This window comes from Panthera tigris, chromosome C1, assembly GCF_018350195.1.
Source record: "Panthera tigris isolate Pti1 chromosome C1, P.tigris_Pti1_mat1.1, whole genome shotgun sequence".
In the NCBI taxonomy this organism is placed as follows: Eukaryota; Metazoa; Chordata; class Mammalia; order Carnivora; family Felidae; genus Panthera; species Panthera tigris.
Genome location: NC_056667.1, coordinates 50,419,132 through 50,441,264, shown reverse-complemented (window position 1 = coordinate 50,441,264; position 22,133 = coordinate 50,419,132). Strand labels below are relative to the sequence as shown.

General features: G+C 38.6%; 1 protein-coding gene across 1 annotated transcript in view; it reads right to left on the bottom strand.

Annotated features, from left to right (window-relative positions):
- PATJ (PATJ crumbs cell polarity complex component) overlaps positions 1 to 22,133 on the bottom strand; it is a 362,131-nt gene that overhangs the window by 53,886 nt on the left and 286,112 nt on the right. Inside the window, exons 33-35 of the mRNA XM_042997423.1 lie at positions 21,812 to 21,886; positions 16,789 to 16,906; positions 12,537 to 12,670 (exon numbers count right to left, since the gene is read on the bottom strand). Coding sequence (XP_042853357.1) covers positions 12,537 to 12,670; positions 16,789 to 16,906; positions 21,812 to 21,886 — 327 coding nt within the window. The remainder of the gene's footprint in view (positions 1 to 12,536; positions 12,671 to 16,788; positions 16,907 to 21,811; positions 21,887 to 22,133) is intronic.

The following is a 22,133-nucleotide window of genomic DNA, read 5'->3' as shown; positions in this document are numbered from 1 at the left end:
GAGTACATGTTTGCTAAATGATTACCAAGAAATTGGTTGAAGATAGAAAGATACATCAAAATGACCCAGAAAGAGGCTGGTAGGGTATGTCATAATCTTACCTACCCAATCAAGCTTCATTCTTCCTTTTTTAAAAATCCCACCCAAGCTTCTGATGGCAAAATATTAGTGACACACAACCCACATACCCATCACAAATGGATATTAAATCCATGTGAATTTCTAAAGGATTTACTTTAGTTCAAAGAGCAATTTAAAGGAGCCAAGTACACGGGACTTAATTGTCATTGAGCCCCACAAAAATCACAAACTCCTCCAGGGGGATTTAAACATTGCATTGCTGGAAAAGAATTTCATAACACGTACTAATGTATCCTTAGAGTCAAAGTCATCAGACATTTCAGCCCATCCATTACCATATTCTTTACTGTTCAGGCTACCAACAAGTAGATAAAGTAACTCATAAACATACCAATCGTTCAGCAAAAGGCAATTTTATCATTGCCACAGTAGGCTCATAACACTTAAAGAAGCCGTGTGTTAGAAAAATTAACTAAGGGTTTCCTGTGCACTGAACAATATCAATAAGCACCCTTGTGTGGGTGAACTATTTCCATAGAATGAGATTTTATAGATTACATTTCTAAATGTTCAGTGGATTGTTCTAATAAGCATTTTAGAATAAAACTTTGATAAAGAATTATGTGGTAGATATTACTATAAAGGACTATATATATATATATATATATATATATATATATATATATATATGGCTCAATTTTACTATTTGTAGGTGTGATATACTTAATTTGGATCACTCTAGAATTAAACCCAATCTTCGTTATACTCATAAAACCTCTGTTCCCACTGCCCTCAAAATAATCCTAGGTGGCATTTTAGCTACAGAAAAATTTCACATTAAATTACACACTTAGGTGGAAAACATATTACCAGTGATCCCCAAAGAGTGTCATGTCTTATTTCCTTGCTTTATGGGAAAAATCCCTGCTAATAAGAAAGACCCATGAGGACCAAAATAAGGATTAAAAAGATTATATAGAAAATGGGCATTGTTTTTGTCTGGAAGAAGCCATTGTTCAGATCTATGGTCTTAGAGGAATAATGCTCCTTTTAAACATCATTTAATAGAGTTCCCCTCTACGGTTGTCACGGTTCAGAAATCATACAGTCCTGTCTTTCCATATAGTAGACGACTTTCTCAGCAGGAAGGCCAAATCAATGAAGGGTGATAATATAGTGAGAGTAGTAAAATGCTCAGTCCAATGCTGTGCAAATCAAAACTACGTTCACTTCTACCTTGAAACAGATGTAGATGTATTAAGTTACTGATTTGTGATGTCTATTGCAGTTAGAGAGTTAAAAAGAAAACTGTTGGGGTACAACTGTGAAAAAATATGTCACTTTGAACAAAGTTGATAGGCTCCAGACTGTACTTATATAAGTAAAGGGATCAGTGTCTTAGAACATGATGCTTTTCTGTCCCAAATCCTTTGTGGCCAAATTCTTTGGGAAAAAAAACAAAACCCTCAAAAACCAAGCTTCCTTATTATATTTCAATTAGAATGTGATTTTGAGGGGCACCTGGGTGGCTCAGTTGGTTAAGCGTTTGACTTCGGCTCAGGTCATGATCTCGCAGTATGTGAATTCGAGCCTCACGTTAGGCTCTGTGCTGACAGCTCAGAGCCTAGAACCTGCTCCAGATTCTGTCTCCCTTTTTCTCTGCCCCTCCCCCGGTCACACTCTGTCTCTCTCAAAAATAAATAAACATTAAAAAAAAAAAAAAAGAACACGATTTTGAAAAAAGAGGGCAGGAAAGTGTAGAAGAAGGACCCAGAACTGGGAATGAGAGGAGTTAGTTTTTCTCACAGCTCTGCAGGTGGCCAATTTTGCAAGTGGTTCTCCATGCACTGCTTTGTTCAGGACACTTATCAGTAAAGCACAGAGTCAAAATACATGGTTTCTAGAGTAATTCCACCTCTATAATTTTAGACCTCTGTGAACTCATACAGCACAAAGTAAAGCGGAGAAAGCCACTGTTTTATGCAGATACTTAAGTCCTGCCTAGGAATAGTAGGACCTCCTTCTAAATGGCAGACCACAAGAATCCCAACTTTTACAGTCTGTGAGAGATCAGAAACATAAGGGTTTGGCTTGGGCTCTGTATTAGTTTTCTTTTACTGCAAAATTTAGTGGCTTAGGGGTGCCTGGGTGGCTCAGTCAGTTAAGTGCCCAACTTTGGCTCAGGTCATGAGGTTCATGAGTTCGAGCCCTGTGTTGGGCTCTGTGCTGACAGCTAGAAGCCTGGAGCCTGCTTTGGATTCTGTGTCTCCCTCTCTCTCTGCCCCTTCCCTGCTCACACTCTGTCTCTGTCTCAAAAATAAAATAAAATAAAATAAAACATTAAAAAAATTTAATAAAAAAAACCTTAGTGGCTTAAAACAAAAATGAATCATTTGTTTGTTCATGATTCTGTGGGCTGGCAGTGTGGGCTGGGTTCAGGGGGTAGTTCTGCTCCACGCTATCTCGGCTGGGCTCGCAAGAGTTTGCAGTCAGGTTGGCTGGGGCCTCAGCCGAGATAACTGGGCCCCTTTGCCCCCATGTGCTCTTTCATATGGGGTGCCATCCTCCAGGAGGCTGATCTAGGCTTGTCTGCAAGGTGGCAGTCTTTCAGGAGAACAAGAGCTAAGCTGCAAGACCTTGAGGCTAAAGGCTTGGAAGTTACTCAACGCCACTTTCACTACTATTGATCAAAGCAAGTCAATGGGCCAGCTCGAATTCAAGGAAAGTGGAAGGAACTGCACAAAATTTATGATCAATTTTAATCTCCTACAGACTCTATCAAGTCTGCCAGAGGAATTTTCCAGCCTGTAAACAATGGAAGGCAGCAACGTATGGTGGGAAGAATACTGGCTATGGCCACATAAACCTGTGTTCAGAGTTTAGCTCTGCCACTTATCATAGCTTTGTGATACTTCTATTAAGATATTCAGCCTCACTGGGCTAGTGTTCCTGTCTCTGTAAAATGGAACTAATAAATTCTTCCTTTTAGGGTTTGAGGACAAAATGAGATTATGTATATAATGTCAAGCAAAGTGTCAGCCAAATAGATGTTGAATAATTGCTAATGAAGGTTCCCAACACATATATATCTAAGGTTGAAGGGGGCCTATCTGGGACATAAAGGAAGGAATATAGATCAGTGGTCAAAATTCATGACTCTAAGTAGGAATGACACCAATTTCAGTCCATTTTTTGATTTCTATTTTTCCTATTATTATGGTGAACTGAGAATATAAGTGATTGCTTTTTTTTTTTTTTTAAGTTTATTTTGAGAGAGAGTAAGAGAGCAAGTGGGAAGGGAAGAGAGAGGGAGAGACAGAATTCTAAGCTCTGTGCTGTCAGCACAGAGCCCAGCTTGGGGCTCGAGTTCACAAACTGTGAGATTATGACCTGAGCCAAGATCAAGGGTCGGATGCTCAACCAACTGAGCCACCCATGTGCCCCTAATAATTTTATTTTTTTAAATGTTTTATTTATTTTTGAGAGAGAGAGAGAGAGAGAGAGAGACAGAGAGAGAGACAGAGAGTGAGTGGGAGAGGGGCAGAAAGAGGGAGACACAGAATCGGAGGCAGGCTCCAGGCTCCGAGCTGTCAGTGCAAGAGCCCAATGCAGGGCTCAAACCCATGAACCATGAGATCATAAACTGAGCCTAAGTCAGACGCTTAACCAGCTGAGCCACCCAGGGGGCCCCCTGATGATTTTATTTTTAAGTAATCTCTACACCCAACGAGACATTTGAACTCATAACACCAGGATCAAGAGTCTCATGCTCTATTGACTGAACCAGCCAGGGGCTCCCCGACTGCTTCTTTTCAAGAAAGATTATGCTGGGAAACCTAATGTAAAAGGTGATAAAAGTAGAAATGCAAACATGTGCTATCTTTAATAGGAATGGCAGGACTCATGTCAACAAAGGCAGCTCTCTACTTTCCTTGTTACAGTGGGGCAGTACATTGTTTAACCCAAGGATGGACAACTTAATGCACTTGTCTTGCTGGGGCATGTGTTATTATGCTTACATTCCATGTGTTTTGTAGATCTTTTTATATTTTTGAACCAATTACAAAGGTAGAAGGCAAAGATGATTCAAGACAAGTTGCAAAGATGCTCATCTTCCCCACCTTCAAACCCAGTGCTTTGATGCAAAAGGTATCTGGCAGACCCTCATTGATTCATGCATGAGAAGCAAAAAGTAAAGAGGTTATTTTCAGTATCTCATAAGAACATAGAGGACTTGAAGCAGAATGTAGTCAACAAATACTGTATTTTCTTTACTTGAAGATGACTTTTTTCTCATTTTGATTTTATAATTTGGATGAATCTCAGAGTCAAGTGTACATTCAATATACTACTTTCCCACTGTGGATACAATAAAAGAGGATTACTTTAGAAGAAGTACAGTATTTGTCAAACTGATATAGTTTTGTTTGCAAACTTCATAGGTTGATTATAAATGTTTCTGTTCAGAAAACCTGAAGAAGTCACAGCTGTAAAAGGGAAGTCAGTAAGAGTCAAAAGAACTTACACTTTTAAAAATCTGGATACTCTCACTAATAAATTAGAGTTTGCTAAATAGATTTTCTTTTTTTAAAAAAAGTGTTTATTTATTTTGAGCAGAGAGAGGGTGAGAGAGAATCCCAAGTAGGCTTTGAGCTGCCAGCATAGAGCCCAACACATGAATCCATGAATCATGAATCCATGAACCGCGAGATTGTGACCCAGCTGAAACCAACAGTCAGGCATTAATGGACTGAGACACCCAGGTGCTCCTAGATTTTCTAAGAATCTCAGAACACAGTCACCAATCAAACCCCATAAGACTCTGTTACAAAAGGAACCAAGAGCCAGTCCTTATCTCCTAATCTTAATTTATTCATCTTTTCTAGTAGGTTTGGGGGAGGGTGTAAAGATTTGTACCTACCAAACACTTTAAGAGAAAGAAAATGGATCACAACATTTAGTACCTACTATTTTGGAATACTGAAATATTTTTGGGTGATAAACTATAGACAACATAAATAAGCATTAAATCAGCAATACCAGTGGCTCTTTTGACTAAAAGTATGGATTAAGTGATCAGTTATACAGGAAGCAGTAACACCAATCTGTGTGTGTGTGTGTGTGTGTGTGTGTGTGTGTGTGTGTGTTAAAGGAATGGACTATTTAAGCTAAAAGTCAAGCTCAGGGATTGCAAACTCTTCCACACTATAGGTAACTAAAATGTGGAATGAAAATCACAGCAATAAAACAGCTAATATAAGAATTGCAATGAATATATAAAAAGTTTCACATTTTAAGACTGCAAAGCTTTCCCTTCTCAAACTCAGAAAAGAAACTGTTTTATATTTACTTGAAATGGAATTCCCTTGCCAAGAATGATTTTGCAAAAGGTTGATATTCATCAATATGAATATAATTTTTCATACTGAACTATAGATTTATTTTAAGGAAATGGGATAATATTTGCATTATATTTTATAAGTCCCTATAGTTCCATCTGGTCCTTATTTACCTAAACTTTACTCAGCTTGCATAATATTTTTGCTTACAGTCATATTCTTTAAGATCAGAAATGCCCAAATCTGGAAATTCAGAGGTAGTATTCGTTAACATTCTTTCAGTGTGATTCATAGACTTTCTGCAAACTCTGCTTTGATTTTAAAATAAAACTAAGGTAATAAGATGTTTTGTGTAAAAATATATGACTTAAGCAATAATGATAAAAGGAGCCTGGCTTTGGGTGATTACACGCCAAAGCAAACCACACTCCTCGTGAAACAGGCTGTGCAAAGTTCATTCGAAGGGGAATAGCAAAATAAAACACTTAATCAAATGTAAAATAGTTTTCTATTCTGCTTACTTAAAAAAAATATATAGTGGTTTAAATTGCTACAGTCCTAAGTTTAAATGGTCAAAAGCAGTAACAGCTAAACAATAGCAGGCAATATGGTGAATCAGGGTTAAATGAGGTCACTGCAGAGCCAGACATATGGTGAGAGCTAAAAAATATTTTTCGCTTCAATTTCTAGATGGATGACTTTACCACACAGTATCCAAATGTGACAGTCCTTCTACCTTGATGCTTCTTGCTAATGTACCTCTTCTGTCTATGGAACTTCTATTTAATAAGACTGACTTAAATTGGTACTGAATCAGGTGGTGAAAAAAATACACATTTGAAACTTAGAGAGAAATAAGATTTTGAATCTGATATTCCCAGGCCTTTTAAATATTAATAGAGCATCTCAATTTTACAATCTATCCTGGGCATCCGCTGACCTCATTTACAACGGGATGGTACCAGGAATATCAAGAGGAACCAAATGCCCGAGGCTAATTGTTTTCCTCTTGTAAGGAGACAAGCTTATCTCCAGACCCAGAGGAACATACAATTATAGCAACTAGGGCTTATGTTCATAAACTTAACCTTTCTAAAAGTGGTAATAATGACTAGTTTCCATAAACCAAAACTCAACAGTAATTAAGCCTTATTCTCTAGTTAAAAAAACTTAAGACTGAAGTTTTAAGAAACCTGTGAGATGGGAATGAAAAGAGAGAATGAATTTCCTTATCCTACCATACCCTTGAGAAAGAGACTTCTCAATGTAACACGTTCCTGTCTGATTAAAAGAGAAAGCCTAATAACACTAATGTCCTCGCAAAGTGGCTGCCTGCATTTGTCAAAATATTTCTCGAGATTTGGCACTCACTACGTAGTTCACTCCAACTTTGGCCAGCTGAGGTCTCGAAAGTTCTTCCTTATGAAAATGTGAAATCTGTTTTTCACTGAGCCGCTTGGAAGCACTTGAACTGTTCCTACCCTTCATCCACACAAAGATAACCTTACGTGTTTGCATGTCACTGTCCCTTCTGATCTTCCCTTTTCCATTTGATTCAATTCTTCCTCACAGTGATGTGGTTTCAATAATGTCCTTGTCAACTGTGATATAATCACACCCAGAAATGAACAGGATACTCTAGCTACAGCTAAAACTGATCAGAGAAGCACTCCAGACAGATCTAACAGCAGGTGCAAATGCCTTGAATGGAACTGAAGGAGGCCAGCATGGCTGGAGTTCGGAGTGGCTCAGAGGCTAGACAGTCATATTTTTAAGTGTGCAAGGCTCTATATGGTGGTACCAAAGGTACAAAATACAATAAAACAGGTCTGTTCTCAAGATACTCAGGGTCTGGTGGGTGAGATGAACAACCCCCTTTTACAGGTGAAAATCGCTGACACATAGAGGTAGCACTAGAAAAGGAGCCCAGTGGTGTGGCTTTGCAGTCAGATAGCTTGATGAAACTCCAACTGGACCAACTGCTAGCATTATTGTGGTAGGGTCCCCTCCCTAAGGAAAAAAACAAAAACAAAAACAAAAACAAAAAAACCTCAAGGTAACCTGGCTATGCGCGTACATGCAACATCCCTCATGAACTTGTAACATGAAACCACTTAATCAGACTACATGTTTGTGTGCGTTACCATATATGGGAGACAAAGAAGTAGAAAATACATAAAAAACTACTCCATGTGGTGTTCAGGGCTCAGTTCTTCAGGTACAAGCCCAACTGAGCAGTGCCGGCAGGAATAAAGTTGTTTCCTGGAAAGAAAAGCCTTGGGGTCATGATTCTCTGTGTGAGAATCCTGCTGCATTATGTTCTTGGAGAAGTTACCTAACTTATCTGAGTCTCAGTTTCCTCATCTGTAAAATGGGGATAATACCACTACTTCTATAGGGTTGTTGGGAGAATTAAATAAGAGGATACACATTAATTACATATTAAGAACAGTGCCAAACCACTTTTTAAGAGTTTGGTGCTGAAAAATAAATATCTAAGTATGCAGAAACAAAGTCATGTTTCTCAGTGTGCAGCTAATATATCAAAGACATACAGATGAAGGGAACTAAGGATATACTTTAATAGGAATGTTTAATAATAATCACTAATAACTGAACTCAGTATAGACAGGTACTGGGAAAAGTGCCTTATATTCTTTATCTTAATTAATCCACATATCAACCATAAGAGGTAGATTTTGTTGTCACCACTTTCACACAAATGGAGAAGCAGATTTAATCTATAACGGTTTAAGTCACTTGTCCAAGACCCTGCAGTGAAAAGATCTGGGATTCTGGTGCCATAGAATCAGCATCATTTCTCAGACTATTAGATTTGATATAACACATTGTCTACAGTGTGGGACCGTTGGCAATGGTAGCCAGAGAAAGGAAAATGCACAGAGTGAGGGCTCCTGGGGAAGCTTTCCTCATTCTTTCTCCACTTCATTTGTTTAATCCCAAGAATGGTTCAACTTGACCAATATTCTGAGATGAAACACTTGTTTCTTAAGTTCTTCTTTCTCTTCTCTAGAATTCCCAAGGCTGATATAATAGAATAACCACCAATAAAATGACATTGGAAAACTATATTTTACTTCCTCTGGGGACACTAGAGGTAAAACTTCTCATCAGCAAGCAAACATTTCAGAGAAGGGGGAACTGAAAGATTCAGGGAGATGCTTAAAACATATGTGGCAAGCATCATACCTCAGTCTTTCATTTGGCAGAATATGCTGTGTCTTCTGAGTTGCAAGATTTCATGAAAACTAGTACTCCAAGACCAAAATAAGTGGTGGCAGTGGGGGAAGACATAGGATGAAAGCATGGGTGGACGGATGGATGGAAGGAGATAAAAAATATAAGTAAATATACTACTTTATACCTTATCTGATCTCCTTGTTGTGTGCCCCTCTAAACTCATATGTAGAAACCCTAATGACCAGTGTGATGGCATTAGGAGGTGGGCCGTTTTGGAGCTCATAAGGTCACAAGAGCAGAGTCTTCATGGATGAAATTAGTGTCCTTCTAAAAGAGGCTCCCCCAGAGGCTCCTTTCACAATGTGAAGATACGAGAAGTCTACAACCCAGAAGAGGGCCCTCGTCTGACTCTGTGATCTTGGGCCTCCAGCCTCCAGTACTATGAAAAATAAATTTCTGTTGTTTATAAGCCATCAGTCAGTGGCATTTTATTACAGTAGCCTGAATAGACTAAGATACTGGCGTATAAGAAACATGTAAAAACGAATCCATATTAAGTATATCTAGACAATGTGCACTACAGTTCTACTTTTTTATGCTTTCCAGAGAAAGTAGCTATTTTAATGGTCCTTATTAAGATTTTTCACTGGTTGGTCCCTTATATTAGACCATAAACACTGATGGTAGTAGGATCAACTTGAACAAATGTGTAAGGGCAGGGTTATGTCATTCAACTTCATGTCCTCGGCATTAAGAAGAGGGCAGCCTTCAAGCAAACATATGCAGGCTATCATACAAGAGCCACATTCACCAAAAGCAGACCTGGGAGCACGTCATAAGATTGAAACAACAGAGGCAGAAGTTTGTCATTGAGGAGTGGGTGCAGGTGTGCTCATAAACCTTCCCAAGAGGCTCACCCTCACCATTGTCTTGGTGTTTTAAAAGGCCTATGTTAGAGGACGGGCTGCAAACACATTGGGGTGTCAAGTCAGATCTCCCTCTCTGATCTCAGAAACCATCTGTCTTGGTTCTGAAGCAATTATTTACAGCAGATAGGACTGGTGTGTTGTCAAGACCAAGTCCCAGAGGCTTCATTCCTCCAAAGATAGTAAAAGTATCTGTTGGACACACAACAGAGAGAGCACAGAAACCCTAACTGAGATGGTTGGAGCAAATGCTTAAGAAGGGTCACCAGCACGCAAAACATGCTCTTTCCCTGCATCAGAGCTCAAGGAGGCATCACATAATCACATGTGCAAAGGCAAGTGCAAAGGTACTTTTGACAGTGGGTCAAACTGTCCGCAATTCCCTTTCATACGCTCTCATCTTTATTTGTAACTTCCCGCTGGCTGGATGCAATCCCATGACCTGACTGGATAATATGACCTGGCATGTTAATTAGGCTATGTATTCCATGTCAAAATTTAGAAGGAAACAAAAGATCTTCATTGTGGTAAACAGTGGTTTTATTTGTTAAAGCACCTTCCACCCCCCAGCTGTTCAGCTTCACCAAAAACAGACATGGCTATATATTAACTAGTGAGTCTAACTTACAGCTTTGGATGAGGTACCTGAGGTTGAAAAATAAAAGCTGCACCCCATTTCTCATTTTTAAAGTGGTGCTTATCCTTCCAAGGACAATGGGATTTATAGTCTCAAAAGGCAGAACTATATATTATGAACTTTAGAATGCTGTTAAAGATTTTTTTTTTTTTTTTGGCTGCCTTGTGGTGGCAAAGAGAAGCAGAACGTAGTATTTAGCAAATAGCCTCACATCCAAGAAGCAGCAGGTGAAAAGGAGCACTGGAAGCCTCCAAACTAGCAGCCAACAGCACAAATATACGCAATAGTAAAGTCCCAAGTGCAGCATGGGCACATCTTACTCAGGTTTTCTAACCAACCCACACAAAGCAAAAACAAAAACAAAAACAAAAGAAAAAATCAGTTAACAAACTCATTTAGCTAGGCAAAACATGCTGATTTAAAGTAAGTCTTCTGATTTCCTATGGAAAATCTAGTTCTGCCTTATTTTAAGCAGTATAGACTTATATCTACAAAACTCAAATCAGAGGGTTACTTCTTCATGAAAGAATTCATTACAAAATTTCCTTAAAATATGATTTCCCTCGTTCGTTTTAAATACAGATTTATACAAATTCGGCTTATTTAATATTTACGAATATCTCTTTGGATAAATGAGGAAACAGGCCCTGGAAGGGAGAAACAGCCAATCTTCAAGGTTGACCAGTAGTTTCTGCATACTACTCCAATGTCTTTAGCATATTAAGACCCCAGAACTTTCCTACATTTCTAATTATATGGCTTGGAATGCTGTCTGTTCAGCTTTTGTCATTGAGGAAATGGGCAACCTTTTCTTTATAAGTTTCCATTCAAGTGGTTTGGTCCAGGCTATATTTTTATTTATTTATGTATTTATTTATTTATTTATTTATTTGAAGTGATATAAATGTTCTCTTGTTTATGTATTATTATTATCATCATTATTTTCAAGTCTGGTTTTTATTTATTTATTATTTTAAAAATATAATTTATTGACAAATTGGTTTCCATATAACACCCAGTGCTCATCCCAACAAGTGCCCTCCTCAGTGCCCATCACCCACTTTCCCCTCTCCCCCACCCCCCATAACCCTCAGTTTGTTCTCAGTATCCAAGAGTCTCTTATGGTTTGCCTCCCTCCCTCTCTATAACTTTTTCTTTTCCTCCTTTCCCTCCCCCATGGTCTTCTGTTAAGTTTCCCAAGATCCACATATGAGTGAAAACATATGGTATCTGTCTTTCTCTGACTGACTTATTTCACTTAGCAGAATACCTTCCAGTTCCATCCACGTTGCACTTTCAGGCTATATTTTTAGGGTTGTTTTTTTTTTTTTTTTTTTTTTTTTTTTTTTTAAGTTTTATTTATTTAGTTTGGGGAGGGGAGGGGAGGGGCAGAAAGAGGGGAAGAGAGAGAGAATCCCAAGCAGACTCTGGGATGTCAGTGCAGACCCCAACGCAGGGCTCAAAGCCACAAACCCTGAGATCATGACCTGAGCTGAAATCAAGAGTCAGACGCTTAAGCTTAACCTAAGACTGAGCCACCCAGGTGGCCCCAGGCTGTATTTTTTTTTTTTTTAGTGTCTATTTATTTTTGAGAAAAAGACAGATGCGAGCAGGGGAGGGGCAGAGAGGGAGAGAGGGAAACACAAAATCTGAAGCAGGCTCCAGGCCCTGAGCTGTCAGCACAGAGCCCAATGCAGGGCTCAAACCCACAAAACACAAGATCTGGGCCGAAGAAACCACCCAGATGCCCCCCCCCGCCCCAAGCTGTATTTTTAAACTGTATTTAAATCTTACTCCATGAAAAGGCAGAGAGCTAAAACTGGCTGCTGAGCTAGTTAACTCCAGGTGTTCCCAGTTATAATCTTGTTATAATATGTCTAAATGCTGCTATAATGCTGTTGGTCTAGTAAGCATTTATAAAAAAATGCTCCAGGGGCACCTGGGTGGTTCAGTTGGTTAAACGCCCGACTTCTGCTCAGGTCATGATCTCACTGTTCATGGGTTCAAGCCCCACACTGGGCCCTGTGCTGACAGCTCAGAGCCTGGAGCCTGCTTCCGATTCTGTGATTCCCTCTCTCTGCCTCTCCCCTGCTTGTGCTCTCTCAAAAATAAATAAAACTTAAAAAAAAAAAAAAAACTCCATGTCCTAGACAGAGAAAATCCTGATGAAAATTAAACACTGAGAAAAACTTAAGGCTGGCCAGAATATGCATGCATATCTATTTATAATTATGCTTCTTCTCATTCCATGAAAAAGCCAAGTCTTCCATAGAAGTGATAAAGGCCATAATAAGGTTCCACAACTAACTAACTCTGTAACGGTATAGATACACTTTACTTCTAGGAACTTACCAAAGGTGTGTCTTTTCCTCCCACAATGCTGAGACCAAGACCTGAACGTCCCTTGGATATTTCTATAATCATTTCCTGGCCAGGAACAATGGGACACGTGGCAGGGTCCACTGACAGAGGAGCCTGGAAACCGCCTGGAGGATTGAACACAGAATGACCGGCTAGTAGGAGATGTAGTCCGGCGTGCACACTCGTTACTTGGGGAGCGCGGGGTTTGCATGTGTTCGTCATTTCGCTATTTTCCTGCTAAGCACCATGAAGGAAACGCTGGGTCCTTAACGCCCATTCAGGAAGGGATGAAACCTGACGCTTCTGAGATTAAAACAACAACCACCCCCTACTCAATCATTTATTTTAACTATACTTGAAGTTTTTAAAATCTTAATATACACCATGAAAACTGGTATGGAAAAATGATGAAATGATTAAGTACATATAGGCATACGTTATAATGAAAATAAAGACTAGAATGATAGAAGATTCTGAGTTACAGTTCTAAGACACTAAGAGTTCATGCTTCTTTCAATTAAAGCATAGCACACCAATTAAGATGTATAAAGGATTTAATCAATAAAATATGATTTAGCTGAAAATAATAATTACTGAACAATGATCCCCAAATACATAGTAAAAAAAAAATAATAATAATGTGTCACAAACACATTTAAGAATTAATTACTGGGATGGGGCGTCTGGGTGGCTCAGTCAGTTAGGTGCCCAACTTCGGCTCAGGTCATGATCCCACAATTTGTGAGTTCAAGCCCCCCTGTCGGACTCTGTGCTGACAGCTTGGAGCCTGGAGCCTGTTTCAGATTCTGTGTCTCCCTCTCTCTCTGCCCCTCCCCTGCTCAGGCTCTGTCTCTCTCTGTGTCTCTCTCTGTCTCTCTCTCAAAAATAAATAAACTTAAAAAAAAAAAAAAAAAGAATTACTGGGTCCATGACTGAAAAACTCGTTACGAGTTATTTCTATTTTATAAAGATCTACTTTTACTTTTCTTTAAAGATTTCATTTTTAACTTTTTAATGTAACATCTATTCCCAATGTGGGGTAGAACTCACAACCCTGAGATCAAGAGTCTCATGCTCTACCAACTGAGCCAGCCAGGCGCCCCAACATTTACTTTTTTAAATCATTGCTTTTAGATTGAGTTTCTCTAAAAACTAAAAGAAAAAAAAATATTTACTGGCTAGGAAAAGATGTTTAATACAACCCCTTTCTCTGGCATAACTTCTACATATGTGCATTTTCCAGATGACTGATCCGAACTAATTGAAAAATCAAAATATTCAAAAGGTTAATTTCAAGAGATTCTTATACAAATAACAGCCTCCAGAGAATGTCATCTTTTCTGACAACTAAGCTTAATCATCACAAGTACTGATTCTTACAACGTGGTAGAATTTAGTTAAGGGCTGATAATAAAGAGCCCCACCTGCTGGTCAGCTGCAGCTAATGCACAGGGACCAACTTGGGATCCAGAAAGCTCATTAAACATCTGTACAAGCAAGGGTCTGCGGGGTAAGAATGATTTTTACATTTTCAAAAGGTTGAAAAAAAAAATGAAAAAAAAATTTTTTTGAAGACATGTCAAAATTACATGAAATTCAAATTTCAATGTCCATAAATGAAGTTATATTGGAACATAGCCCTGTTCATTTACTTGCAGTCTATGGCTGTTATCACCCTATGACAACAGAGTTGAGTAGCTGCAACAGAGTCCATATGGTCCACAAGCCTTAAATATTTACTATCTGGCTCCTTACAGAAAAAGTTTGCCAATCTCTGATATTAAACAAAAGGGAACAGGCTGTAGGTAAGTCTGTGGAGGGTTCTGCCGTAAGCAATAATAATAATAAAGCAGGTTTTGGAGTGGTGGCGACACGGATTTAAGTTCCCAGGAAGGAAATTAATAGGTGGGTGAAACTGAGGCTCATTCCTCATCTGAAAAGATGCATGCAACGAGCCACTTTCTAATAGGAATTAAATGAACAATGTGTGTAAGATGCCCAGTCCAGCAGCTGGCATAATGTAGCATTCATATAGTCACTCTTTCTGACCACATGGAATTTGTTAATCTAATGGTCTCTTGGTTAAGAGTGAGAAATTTAGTGACGCAGCCTCAATAACAAATGCCTTATTAGAAGAATATTAAATTATAAACCTAATTTCACTCCAGATCTTTTTGCAGCATATGTAATTCACACTGCATTTTCCATTCATTTACAGTAAAAACCATGTACAATATAGTGGCATAATTTCATGAATGCTTTACAAAGTTTCTTGTCCTTATGTAAATAACTAGTTTAGCCTCTTGGATGAGAAGAGAGAGAATACATAGTCAGAGATGCTGGCGATGGCATTTCTTTTCCTCCATTTTTGCCTCATTCTAGCTGGTCCTGAGTCAGTCTTGGTATGTATTTCTCCCATACAATCCGGCCCAAAGCCTGACATACCAGGCCCCCAATAAATGTTTGGTAAGGAAATGACTGAACGAGTAGAATCTCCACAGATTAAATTATAGGATGATTAATTTCTGTTATTGAGATATAAATATGTGATACATCATATCAAAACTCAGTTGGTTGGGAATGCAAGCTGGTGTAGCCACTCTGGAAAACAGTATGAAGGTTCCTCAAAAAACTAAAAATAGAACTACCCTACGAGCCAGCAATTGCATTACTAGGCATTTATCCACGGGATACAGGTGTGCTGTTTTGAAGGGGCACATGCACCCCCATGCTTATAGCAGCACTTCAACAATAGCCAAAGTATGGAAAGAGCCCAAATGTCCATCAATGGATGAATGGATAAAGAAGATGTGGTATATATATACAATGGAGTATTACTTGGCAATCAAAAAAAATGAAATCTTGCCATTTGCAACTACGTGGATGCAACTGGAGGGTATTATGCTAAGTGAAATTAGTCAGTCAGAGAAAGACAAAAATCATATGACTTCACTCATATGTGGACTTTAAGAGACAAAACAGATGAACATAAGAGAAGGGAAACAAAAATAATATAAAGACAGGGAGGGGGGCAAAAGAGAAGAGACTCATAAATATGGAGAACAAACTGAGGGTAACGGGAGGGGTTGTGGGAAGGGGGATGGGCTAAATGGGTAAGGGACACTAAGGAATATACTCCTGAAATCATTGTTTCACTATATGCTAACTAATTTGGATGTAAATTTTAAAAAATAAAAAATAAAATAAAAACTCAATTGGTAAATTATTGTTACTTTCTCAGTAAAAGGCCACATAGTAAGTATTTTGAGCTTTACAGGCCATGCATTCTCTGTGGCAACTACTCAATTCTATCCTTAATGTGTGAAAGCAGCCTTAGACAACAGATAAACAAATGAGCATAGTATTTTAAATTTTATTTATGGACACTGAAGTCTGGGTTTCAGATGACTTTCATGAAATAGTCTTTTGACTTTTCCAACCTTTTAAGAATATGAAAACCATTTTTGGAGACCATGCAAAAACAGATGGTGGGCCAAATTTGACCCACGGGTCATAGTTTGCTGACCACATTCATCAAGAATTTTAGTAAAAATCCAGTACTTCAGAATAATACTGGCTTGCTAAATTTTTTATTGAGTTAATGTTTATGAAAAACATGTAAAAGACTAATACCATAAAGGTGTCAGGCTTGCTAAATTCATTCAGGGTTGTGTTTTGCCACTGGTAAGCATAATGTTTTAAATAGGCTTTTTAAAAACTGACTTATATAATATAAAAACAGAGTAGAAATACTCATTATTCATTTTGAAATTCTATTTTCAACTGCCAGTCAGCATAATTCATGCCAGGAATCCAAAGATAGAAAATGAATACTCTTGTCTTTAAGCACTGAAAATTAACAGTCTTCAAATAACTTATATCAACATATGCAAGGCTAACAATTTGACTGAATATGATTTTTAAGAGGTATTACTCATGAACTAAACACACTCTTTTGGAGAGAGTACAGAATAATTTATTTGTAAGCCTCATATTCAAACAGTATTTACTGAGGGCCTTTTTTGTTCTAGTACTTTTATATTCAATAAGCACTAGGCAATTCCAAAAACAGAGATGAGGAAAATGGTGACCTGTCCAAGTCCCAAAGCTAAGAAAGTATAGGAGGGGTGCAAAGCCAGGCTTCCTGACTCCTGGTCCAGTGCTCTTTTCAGGACATCACAATCCCTTTCCTTTTCTCATGTCTGATGAGTCAATTCAATTTTGCTCAGAGAAAGAATCATACCATAGCCTGGGAAGTCTGCATCTGTTGAATGGTATGACGGAGCTGGTGCTAAAGGTATCTCTTGTGAACTGAAGGAAACTTTCGTCGAATATTTTTGCTGTTTCATTTGGCTGACAGCCTACAAAAGAAAGGAAAATTAGATGCATGTCAAAGAGGAGAAAGATAACAAAAGCACAAGACTTTAAAACTGGTGTGTTGTTACCAAAACAATGGCAGCACTCCAATAATGTCTTCTGAGAATTTAGAGTGGGAGAGGTAGCAGGAGGGAGTTAGGATGATTTGTGTCCCATCCCCCGTGCCTCCCTATTTTAATCTTACATCTAAAATGCTTCAGTGAAGGGATGGATCAAGGAAGGGAAGAAGGATAAAAGCTGACAATACTTATCGTTGTGGTCTGTATGTGATGCTGGGGCTGGTAAGCAGAACAAAAATTTTTACAATTTCTACTTACTGATGAAATCAATGCGAAGTGCACATACCTATGCTGTGCCCGGTGAAAAGCAATCTATGCTGCAGATGTTCTGAGCATACAACACTGTCCATCTCTTCTGGACACATCCACAATAGTCAAATGCATTAGGCAGCTTAACTGAGCAACATGAGGGTCAGGAAGAGGAAATAAGCATCCACTGAAAGCTTACTAAGTGCCAGGTACACCAATTACATTTTAATTCATCTCAAAGACCTGTACCTTATTCACCATTGACTCCCAGTGCCTGGAACATAGTAGAGCCTCAATAAATGTTTGATGAATGAATGAATGAGTCAATGAATGGATATACAAGAGCAAAATTGAAGACATGGAAATTCACAGTCGAAAATGAATTTGTAATTCAGTGAAGGTACAGAGACCTTTGCTACGTGAGCTTTGGAAAATTAACTTGTCATTCTGGATTTGGGTTGATAAGACCTCCAATGAATATTAGTATTAGAAAACCAAGAAAAACCAAAAGGATTCCATGCTTGCTTCACAGGCAGTTAAGAAATATAGGTAGTGACCTGACCTGCCTTCTTGATCTGTAGTTAGCCAGGGAACCCATCCCCAGCTGGAAGATTCTGGTGGAGGCAGTGAAGCACCAGGCTGTCCCTGGAGTCTAGAAATAGGATCAAGGTAACTGCTCCAGAATAATGATACCTCAAGATTCTGTCAGTGGAAGGCTGTGCCTCACTACAAGGTGCTGTACAGTATATAAAAACTAAAACAGTACCACCCATTGTGCATCTGCATTGTACTTTCTAGTTTTCAAAAACACTTTTACATCTATGAATTCATTCATTTATAAGAAGAACCTGGAGGGTTAGACACTATTACTCTCTTTTCCAGATACAGAAGTCATTGTCATTATCTGAAATCACAAACTAATGAGAGGAAGAGGTTGGATTAAAAGTCAGCAGCTAAACAATGCTACAAATTATTGTATTTTTATTTTTAGAAGATTTTATTTTTAAGTAATCTCTATCCCCATTATGGGCTCGAACTTACAACTCTGAGATCAAGAGTGGCATGCTAGGGGTGCATGGGTAGCTCAGCTGGTTGAACCTCCAATTCTTGATTTTGGCTCTGGTCGTGTTCTCACAGTTCATGGGATCAAGCCCTGCATCAAGCCCTGCCTTGGGCTCCACACTGACAGTGCAGAGCCTGCTTGGAATTCTCTCACTCCCTCTCTGCATGCATGCACACACTCTTTCTCTCACAAAAAAAAAAAAAAAAAAAAAAAAAAGAATTGCATGCTGTACTATCTGAGCCACCAAGTACCCCAGGATGCAACAAGTTTAAAATGTTTATCAAACAGCCGCTTGGCAATGAGTCTATGAACGTTCTTTTCTGCAGTTTTTCTATCACCAACATTTAATAATGACCATATACTTTCTTAAAAAGATTTATTCAAAGACATATTTTCAGTGATTTCAAAAACGAGGGCAGTGGAAAAATGACAAATACAGGTTTATTATCAGAAAACTGAACAATGGAGCCACCTAAATATCAATTACTCTAAGGACCACATTTTCTAGCCTCCTTGCAGCCAGATACATCTGCAGACTCTTATCCAGTAGGATGTAAACAGATACGACCTGTACAATTTTCAGGTCATTCTCTTAAGGATTAGAATCCTGCCTTCCTCTTCTCCCTAACTGGCATACAGATGGGGTGATAATAACTGGAGAAGCCATCTTGGACCAAAAAATGGATGCATTTTTTGAGGATGGTAATCAAATAAGAATGATAATCATTCTTAGACTGACCATACCCATACTTTATATAGAAGAGATACTTCCTGTAGAGATTGAGCCTAATCTAAACTCATACAGTACTTAAATTCCACTTTTGTTGTGTATCATCTTTAAAAAGAATATCAATAACAAAGCAAAATGGAAGCTAAAGAATTCTTTTTAACGAAAAAATGATGTGATTTTTAAAACAGGAAAGTACAAGAGACCACAATCATGACATTATCACTTTTATAATAGCAGGGAATGTTTGCATCATTACATCTCAGCTCCAGGTAGCATTCCATTTCATTGTGTATAACAGCTTTCCAACAGATATTGATAGTATTGAACTCAATTAAAAAACAAGGAAATAGGGGCCCCTGGGTGGCTCAGTAGGTTAAGCGTCCGACTTTGGCTCAGGTCATGATCTCATGGTCTGTGAGTTCGAGCCCCGCATCGGGCTCTGTGCTGACAGCTCGGAGCCTGGAGCCTGCTTTGGATTCTGTGTCTCCCTCTCTCTCTGCCCCTCCCCTGCTCATGCTCTGTCTCTCTCTGTTTCAAAAATAAATAAACGTTAAAAACAACAACAAGAAGGAAAAAGTCCACAGGAACCAAGTGAGAAGTCCAACATATACTTTTAGAGGCAGACTTCTTGTTGGTAGGTATGGTGAAGGATGGAATGTATGCTCCCTGTGACTCATCCATTGGCACAAAACCAAACTAACAAGAATGAAAGATAAGAAAGATTGGATTTTCTGTTGAATGTCTTCTATTCAAACCTGAGAGTTGGAATGGATGTTATAGGCCATCTAACCTAACTAAACCAGTGATTCTCAGACCCTGTCTTTATAACAAAAATTGCTAGGGAGCTTTTAAAATTTATGGATGCCGGAACGCCCCTTCTAAACGAAGTAAATTGGCACATTTTGTGTTTTAAGAATTATTGCTTAAAGTTAAACCATGGATTCTTTTTTTTTTTTTTTTAAACGTTTTTTATTTATTTTTGGGACAGAGAGAGACAGAGCATGAACGGGGGAGGGGCAGAGAGAGAGGGAGACACAGAATCGGAAACAGGCTCCAGGCTCCGAGCCATCAGCCCAGAGCCTGACGCGGGGCTCGAACTCACGGACCGCGAGATCGTGACCTGGCTGAAGTCGGACGCTTAACCGACTGCGCCACCCAGGCGCCCCAAACCATGGATTCTTAACGTGGGGTAAATGGGTTTCTAAGAGATCCACAGAAGGCATTTTGGGAATTATAAAAATCCTGTGTTGTATCAAAATTATGTTAATCAGTGTTTTTCTGGAGAAAAGGATCTACAGTTCATCAGGTCTTTATGATGGGGAAAAAAAAATCACCATTCAAAACAAGATAGGAATTGTTGAGTTTGCTACTACTGATAGCTGTGTGGCCACAGGCAAGTCACTTAACTTCCTTGTACTTAACTTCCTCATCTGTAAATTGGTGGCATTGTCTCTAAACCTTGCAAACCTGCTGTAAAGATCAAAGAGAAAAGTATATAGGTAAACCTATCACTGTGCCAGGAACAGCTTAAGAGTTCAACTGATAATAGCTATTAATGTTTTTATGTCCTTTGATAATAAATGACCAGCCAGCTCCTGATTGAAAACCGTCAGGGCTGGTTTGGAACAGCTCAAGTGGTTGGGAAGTTGTCATAATGAGCTGACACAGCCTGGGTGCCCGTGCTGCTCACTGACCTGTGGGCCCTTTCTCTTCTGTAGCCACGGAAAAGGGTTACAATCGCTTTCCCAAAGGAAAATGCTTTCGATATTTAAGTGCTCATTTTCCAACAGGGAAAGGAAAGGGCAGATGATGAATAAAATGTTATTCTAAAATAACATTTTCGAGATGGCTGATATGTGCCTTGTGGTAAGTGGCAGCATATAATGTATTATTAACACATTAATAGTATTTACGAATGCATTACATAAAGTAAAAAATGTGTCCTTAAATTAAAAATTGCTTATACGTTTTCAGTTGAACCGAATGTGGTTATTTTTAAGGTTCTTCCTACACCTACTCATTTTTAAAAAAGATTTTATATTTTTAAGTAATCTCTACATCCAACATGGGGCTCAAATTCAAAACCCTGAGATCGAGAGTCTCATGTTCTACCGACTGAGACAGCCAGGCACCCCTACACCTACTCATTTTTATTTAGGTTTTTAGCATATAATTTTGGAGACTTTTCAAAGGCGTTTCCTTTGGCAATGTTTGAAATATTATGCATTTCTTGTAAGTTCTAGTTCCTTAAACATAAGAATAGTACAGTAATAATGTAAATTTTAGCAGCATGAAAATATAAACTAGAATATAGAAATGAGAATCAAGATTAAAAAACACACTTGACAGCAACAAAAGTACAAAAATCTGACAGAAATGTATAGTTTTGTTTTTTTAAGTGAAGTGAAACTTAAAATGCAAGGAGCAATACAACATTATTGTATTTATGTTTTTATAGAACAATGCATTCTCCCACCTAAAATTTTTATTTATGACATTAAGACATGGCACTCTCAGAATTTAAGTGCAGGTGTGTTTGCAGGAATGGCCCACTTTTAAACACCTGTTCAGGGTATTGGTCCAGGAAGACGCACAGAGAATATTTCCAAACACCTTACACAGAATCAGTTATACGGCTGTGGGTTGACTTCAAGTTGCAAGACATACCATAACCTCCTGGCAAGTCACAAAGGATTTGATTTCATTGTAATCACCTCCTTTTTTTCTGGAACCCACTTATAATGCACACCATCCCAGTAGAGTGAAACCTAAAGTGGAAATTACGTACACTGTCAGTTGGGCATTCCAGTGCCTTCTGTTGACCTGCCACCACACCTTGATCAATGATCTGGGAGATGTCTTCCTAAAAGGGAAAAGATACAAGTGGTTAACAGTATTTTAGGGCTCACTTGCACTCTCCAACTTTAGCAAACACCATGGAGCTTTGGTTCTACTACAAAAATGACCACAAAGCACCAGTCAAAATTTCTCTTCATCCAACTCAACTAACTCTCAGAAGTAAACATAGGCTTGTCACTTCCAAATGCTTCTTTTGGGGACTTTCAGATCTATCAGGCTTTAAACCCATCAGATATCCCCTGATGGTCCCT